The sequence below is a fragment of the Henckelia pumila genome, chromosome 1 (genome assembly GCF_033568475.1).
Source record: "Henckelia pumila isolate YLH828 chromosome 1, ASM3356847v2, whole genome shotgun sequence".
NCBI lineage: Eukaryota > Viridiplantae > Streptophyta > Magnoliopsida > Lamiales > Gesneriaceae > Henckelia > Henckelia pumila.
The window spans coordinates 95096664-95103457 of NC_133120.1; the positions used below are offsets into that span (position 1 = coordinate 95096664).

Genomic DNA, 6794 nt, shown 5'->3' on the forward strand with positions numbered 1-6794 from the left:
TTTTGAGACTATAATTTGGGCATCCGTATCAAATACTCTTCTTTTTTTTTTTTTAGTTAAAAATACATATAATCATATTATATTTTTAAAGAATGGTAACTAAATTTACACACTTAAATGACCAAAACAATTTTTGTATGGTGGGAGTTATATGTAGTGTTTGGGAGAGCTCCACATAAACATAAATAGAAAAAGGATGATCAGGCAATCCAGACGGCTCCACAAAAGCAAAGAGCTTGTCACGGCACAATAATTCTATAAAATACTCATTCATTTCGAAATAAACAAAAATAAATTTTATAACCGGTCAACCCAACTCGTAGATCCACCCAAAAACCAAATGTTTAAACTTTAAAATTTTCATACGAGTACAGTGACGTTTTGCAATTAGATTGTTCGATCCTACAAAATGATGGGCACTTGAACCGCTGGTATAAGTTGCTAATCCATCATAAGCCAATAAATTATACGAAAATCCATTCAACTTAAATTCATTGCTCGGATTAAAACTAGCCATCCTCGAATACATGACGACACCATCAAAGGTTTGCAACTTCAAAGTTCAGCTACTTGTCGAGTCTCTTGAGCGTGTTAACATACGTATAGCTAGAAAACAATACAAAAAGCTTTCGGAACCTGCAATTACAAAGACCACAACAGTCACAGCCAGTGATATTTGCTCCATCCTTCTTTTCTCTTTTAAAAAATGATTAGATGTAAAAGAATTAAGTAGTACTAACCAAACCCATTGGCTTGAATGTTGTGCCATAGCTGAGTAGCTTTTAAGGGGATCTTGGTTGAGCAAGCATTGAGATTGTCCATTTTGTTGGTACCTGGAGAGTAAGATGGATAACCAGATGTCGACTGTTCCACTATACTTGCGTGCTATGCCAATGCTTACCTGAAAATATTTTCATAATTACCAAGGATTAAGGTAAGTCTCGCGCCTTAATGTCAGGTCTTAGCCGCCTGACGCAGTAGTAAGATCAAAGAAGTGTAACTCACAAGTTCCCATACTTCGATATGTCTTCCTGAGGTGTTACGCAATAATTTCCTAAATCATATGCAAAGGACAGAACTTGAGAATTGCGGACATCCAGAATTTATCAGATAGATTTACCTGCTATCCTCGGGACTAATTTAACAGGACCTTGGTGCTGAGGGTAGCTTACTAGCTTTACATACTTGAATTGAACAAAAAGGATCAAGCAGTTTGATACAATCCATAATACAAAATTAATGCCACGTATTTTCAGTTGCTGCTCACACGTATAAAAGCTGACCAAATAGTTTCTCTTGAGGATTTGATTTCTACTACTTAGCTTTCCGACAGAACGTTTCAAGTCATAATGATGTGAAACATTATTATGTCCCTAGAGAGAACTTACGAGGTTCAATAAAACTTACCATACTCCTTGATGCACGTCACGGTGGTTGCAATGACCAGAGACACCATAATCATCAAATGTAATGATCTAGAAACGAAGAGTTGAGAGCTGTTATGGAACATCCAGTAAAAATTCGAGTCATGTTCAATTAGGAGATAGAGGCGACAAAGACCCAAAAATGAAGTGTCCTATTTAATAGGAGCAAAACAAATCTGACCAAGTCAATAGAGTGTGCACGAGTTTCCTCATCAATAATGTCTGCCAAAAGATTCCAGTTCCACATTTTACCAAAGCCATCCTAGTCAAACGAAGTTATGTCAGACATCCACCGAGAAACCTGGCGCAAAAAATGCATGTCAACAAATTAGAGCATTCAGAAGAACCTGCAAATCTGGATGGTCTACGATCTTAACTTGCTCAATTGGAATCTGCATGGAGATTTTGAAATCGATGAGAATGTTAGTTGGGAACAATATGAAGTTCACAGCACATTATAATAGTCAATTAGAAAATCACACTCCTGTGCTTCAACTCCTGCCAAAAATTAGGGTGTGTGGCGCTTTATATAAAGATTACAAACATTGAGTCAAAGACAACATTACCCTGAGTATGGCAGAGGCGAGATAAAGTTCTTCTTTTCTGATGTTCCCCTGTCCCTCAGCATCACCTAAAACAGAAACAAGTATACTCTGAAATCTGAATACATACAAAACATCAGTGGTTAGGGGAAAATTCAAATCCAGATCAAAAAATTAGGTTATAGACATAGAAAGAATGTTACATTTAGGTGGATCACCTTTCGTGAAATGTATACCCCATATGATGTGGTTTTGAAGATAAATGATATTTGTCCTTTTATAAAGGATGGAATTTTAGGTATTCTTTGCAAAAAGAGTTTCAATACGAAATGAGTAAACCACACATTCAAATTTGAAGATTGAGTATAGCAGGTCAATGAACAATATACCAAAAAGTTTAGTCCAATTAAGCAACAGTATTACCAGTTGACATGCATAGCACATGAAGGTTATGCCCGTCAGAAATCAGGTGATTGATTGTCGGAGCAAAGAAACTGCAGAAGCACGGTCCAATTCGTTTAAATACGTTGACGTTGCCACCAATTGGCTCGACTCTATCCAAAGCTTCAAATATTTTACTAGTATTTTCAGTCAAAGAGCATTCTTTAAATTTCAAAAACACGGAATTCTTGTGTGTTTGGTAAGTTGTGTTTAGAATTTTTATGATTCCAAATGTCAAAATTTCCGTGAAACAAAATAGAGAAATAATGGTACAAATCGAGGTTCAACATCAAGGGATAAAAATAAAAATAAAAAGACTTAAAGCTCATTGTTATGTCATAAGTTTGCTTTAGCTCAAGCCATGCCACTCACAGAACTAACGTTTTCCGAAACAAGAAACCGTCCTATCAAAACATTTTTAAGAACTTCCATCTTCATCTATTTCAATAGCTGTTAGTTACTGACAGTAACATTTTTATTAACTTCCAAATATAATTACCAGAATTTTAATAGCAAATTAAAACAATGTTCGCCTCCTACTGATGCATATTGAAATCCAGTGAGAAAGCACCATTAGCACACAAGGATTTCTGGAATACAGTGAAAGCAAAACAAACTCCGGCAAAACGGCTCATATGCCAAGGCTCAAAATAAAATTCTGGAAGTCATGTTCAGACATCATTATATTTGACTCTTTGAAGAAAATTAGGCAATAAGCAGCATATTATATCAAAAGGTATTTCTTTTCAAAACTGGCTTAAAATAGATTAATAGATCAAAGAATAGGAGAAGTGAATCCATTACTTTTTCACTAGATGGATCAAAGAATGATGCAAGTTAAAAGTTATGTAGAGTTTGCAAATAAGAAATGATAACATTACTACATTACATAGATTCATCATCAGGGTGTGCAATAACCAGCAAAACATTTCTTCTGCGAATAACACCACCTGTCATCAAAGAACATTTTATGAACAAACCATGTGGAGATAGAGGTGGGGGGGGGGCGCACAGCACAATTATCAGAAAACATGGTTCTGGAGATTGGAGATAACACGATGCCTGTGCTTGGAGATACAAACATGAGACCTATAATTACCATCATTTAAAAATGTAACCTTGGAGGCGAAAAGAGATCTGTGCAGAATTTTGCAAATAGAAGCAACCCAGAGCACCACTATCGATGATAGAATCACCAACCACGCCATGTAGAGCTCCTCACTGGAAAACTAGACAAGACACGGACACAGTAGCATTTTGTCACAGAGACATTTATTTTGAACAAGGCAGGCACCCATGTCAGTAACTATCGACTGAGCTAAATTGTCCAAATGTAGACAAAAAAAACAAACTCGTCGGTAATTAAAAATCCTCAAATGAGCATGGAAGGAGACGAAAAAGATGCAAATTGAGACGATAATAACAATTTAATCTCTTTCACCTTGTATGATTTCTCGAATTTTCTATGGATCTTGGTGCATCTGTAGTCCACGACCTTTTCACCATAATCCAGTGCACAATTAAGCTTTTCACGTTTAAGACGTTCAAATATCTATGAAACCAATTAAACTCATATAAATCAAATGATCGTGAAGTGTTGAAAAAAAAACTCCCATTAAGAAAATCAGATACCTATTCTGGTGTTAAATACAGGATTCCTACGTACAACACCGTTATGTGGAAAGATGAAAACCCGGGAATTATTGCCTTCGAGCGACAATCTCTATATCAAAATCAAGCAAAAATCTTATTCGGCATGAAAAAACAACAATTCTTTACTCTAAGGAGCTGTGTACTGTTGCGTCTACTTGACAGTCCAATAACCTGAAGCGATGAAGAAACAAAAAGCCAAATATGTGGGCCGATACAAGAAAACTATTCGGCCCATTGTCAGAAACCATTTTCGACCCAACCCTTTTCTGGGTCGACCCCTTGGACAAAAAAAATATGGCCAATGTGTCGACCCTCGAAAAAGAAAAAATATGCCCAGTCCAATTAAATTATTAATTATGTACTCACAGATTACAACATATAATACAAGAGTTCTTATGAAACTAATAGTTACATGGTTTTATTATATTATAATATAATTATACATATAGTATATCTTTTATATATTTTATCTTTCTCTCTTATTTTTTCAATTTAAAAAAATTAATAACTATTATTTTAAAAATACTCCTTTTTTATGTTTTTTTGTGAGGAGAACGTGCATCCCGTGTACAATAATCCTCTAGGATCAACAATAATTGATGTAAGGATATACATTATTGTATTTTCTGTTCAAAACACTTTTCGTTGATTTTTATTTTTTATTTTTATTTTGCGGGAGAACGATTTTAGTTTTGACTGTATGGGTCATGTACTTGGCACATGCAATGATTCTTCTTTGGTTTTTCTTCAGCTCCAAATATGATTTGCACTCTTCATTCCTTATGTCATATACTCATATGTAACCAATTTTCAAAACTAGGAATCCCTGCTCTGCTAGTCTTCGGCAAACAGCACAATTCAGTTCATAAACAATAATTTCACTCCAAAAATACCAAGAGGCAAATGAAAATTCATTTAAGATCAATAAGTTTATTTTAAGTTTTTTCAACCCGTTGCTAAATTTGCCACATATTTTCATAAACCGAAAATTTTGTATCTAATTTATAAGCCCAAATATTCCAGAAATCGAAAATTAGCCAAATATTCCAAATTTAGATACCCACATATTCCAGAAATCGAAAATTAGCCAAATATACCCAAATAAATAAGCCAAATATTCCAAATAAATCCAAATATTCCAAATTTAGATACCCAAATATCACAGAAATCGAAAATTAGCCAAATATTCCAAATAAATCCAAATATACCCAAATAAATTCAATTCCGAAAATTCGAAATCCCTAGATACTTAAATCTGAAAATTCGAAATAAATTCCAGAAAATTAAGAATTTCAATTGCTCAAATATAGCAACTAAAACCAACAAATAATCACATATCAATTATACAACTCGAATCAATCAAAAACCCCCAAATTTGAAACCCTAATTTCGAAATATACCTCAAGGCTTCGAATTAGAGCTCCAAACAACCAAAATAACCTTTCTCCTAGTCTAGGCGGCGGTCGGCGACGGCTGCCGGAAAATAGGTTCGAAGGGCCGCGCTTAAAAAGAAAAACGGGTATGGAAAGATGACCCTCGTCTCGAAGATCCCAAATCTACTCTCGTTTCTAAATTTCGATCACCGACGGCGGAGTTAGGGACGATCAAATATGAAGGAAATGGTGAAAGAAAAAAAAAAAAAAAGAAGAAAATGGTGCGACTTGCGAGAGAGAGGATGTGGTATGATAGAAATTTGGGGATATAGCATTTTGATCCCTGTAAACTTATAAAAATCATAAAATCCCGTATAAATTTAATAGGCGATACACACCTCCGTTGTTCAGAATGAAGCTCACGTGTCCCATTCAATTTTATCAAAGTTTGTAATTATTTTGAAATTAAGTAAAGACTTTTTTACCCTAGCTATGAATTTCTGGTTTTTTTCACGATTCTTTCGAGTTAAACAGGGGTGTATTCAATTCAGAATTTTAATGACTTTCAGTGACTTCTTAAAATGACAGACTTTTGTGGAGTTGACAGATTTTTATTGATTTTTATAGAATGTCATAGAATTGTAAACATAATTCTATGGATTTATGCAGAGTTTTTGGCAAACTTTCACAGGCATAAGTTTAATAGATTTTATAACTTGAACAACGTTCAAAATATTGATAATCAAATATCTACAAACAAATACAAAAGTTTTAAAATTATAATATGATGGCGAAAATAAAATATTTACCTATTGATGCGATTATCATAAAATGACTACCCGGGGGCGAGTAAACTCCCGGAAAAAAAATATAGGTGAATATATTTGAGAGAGTGAGTCCTCCTTCATTATCCAACCCTCCCTTAGCTTTTATAATGGCCCGCTTGGGCCTTCAATGATTACTGGGTATGGGCTAACTGACGGCTTTTAGGGTGATGAGACGGCCATCACGTGTGATTTATACATCCCGTAGTTTAAGGAAAGAGCCCACTCCGTTGGAGTGTGGTCCATAATGATTTGGTCGGGAATTTGCTCCTAACACACTCTAAGCAGACGTGGCTGTTTCCTGGCCTTGAGAATAAAGAAAACTTGGGCCCCCAGCTTTGCTTTCTTTTGCTCTTACCCGGGTTCTCCCCAGACCTCCCGGGGTTTCCTGAGTGCTTAGACTCCCTGGGTTATATCATCATCCGAGATACTCCTGGCACCCGAGGGTATATCCACCTGGGGTATCCTACTAGGATATCACCACACTCCCCAAAGATAGTCAGGCTAGGACCTGCTCCGCTGTCCCGACCACCCGGG

General features: G+C 35.6%; 1 protein-coding gene across 8 annotated transcripts; it reads right to left on the reverse strand.

The window, feature by feature from the left end:
- Positions 1–279: 279 nt before the first annotated feature.
- LOC140878790 (uncharacterized) lies at positions 280–5777 on the reverse strand. 8 transcript variants are annotated; one of them, XM_073282411.1, is made up of 13 exons: positions 5461–5777; positions 4040–4128; positions 3849–3959; positions 3526–3636; positions 3297–3357; positions 2390–2530; positions 1991–2055; positions 1772–1816; positions 1606–1686; positions 1408–1475; positions 1006–1054; positions 741–901; positions 280–636 (listed from the first exon to the last, which is right to left on the reverse strand). In XM_073282411.1, the coding sequence occupies exons 4-13, from the start codon at positions 3613–3615 to the stop codon at positions 567–569; spliced, it is 831 nt and encodes a 276-aa protein (XP_073138512.1). In that variant the 5' UTR covers positions 3616–3636; positions 3849–3959; positions 4040–4128; positions 5461–5777; the 3' UTR covers positions 280–566. The 8 variants fall into 8 exon arrangements, with proteins under 8 accessions (XP_073138512.1, XP_073138517.1, XP_073138531.1 ...); XM_073282430.1 differs by having other exon boundaries at positions 281–636; positions 3507–3636; positions 4040–4130; positions 5461–5776; XM_073282422.1 differs by having other exon boundaries at positions 282–636; positions 2390–2460; positions 3507–3636; positions 4040–4130; positions 5461–5775.
- Positions 5778–6794: the final 1017 nt, after the last annotated feature.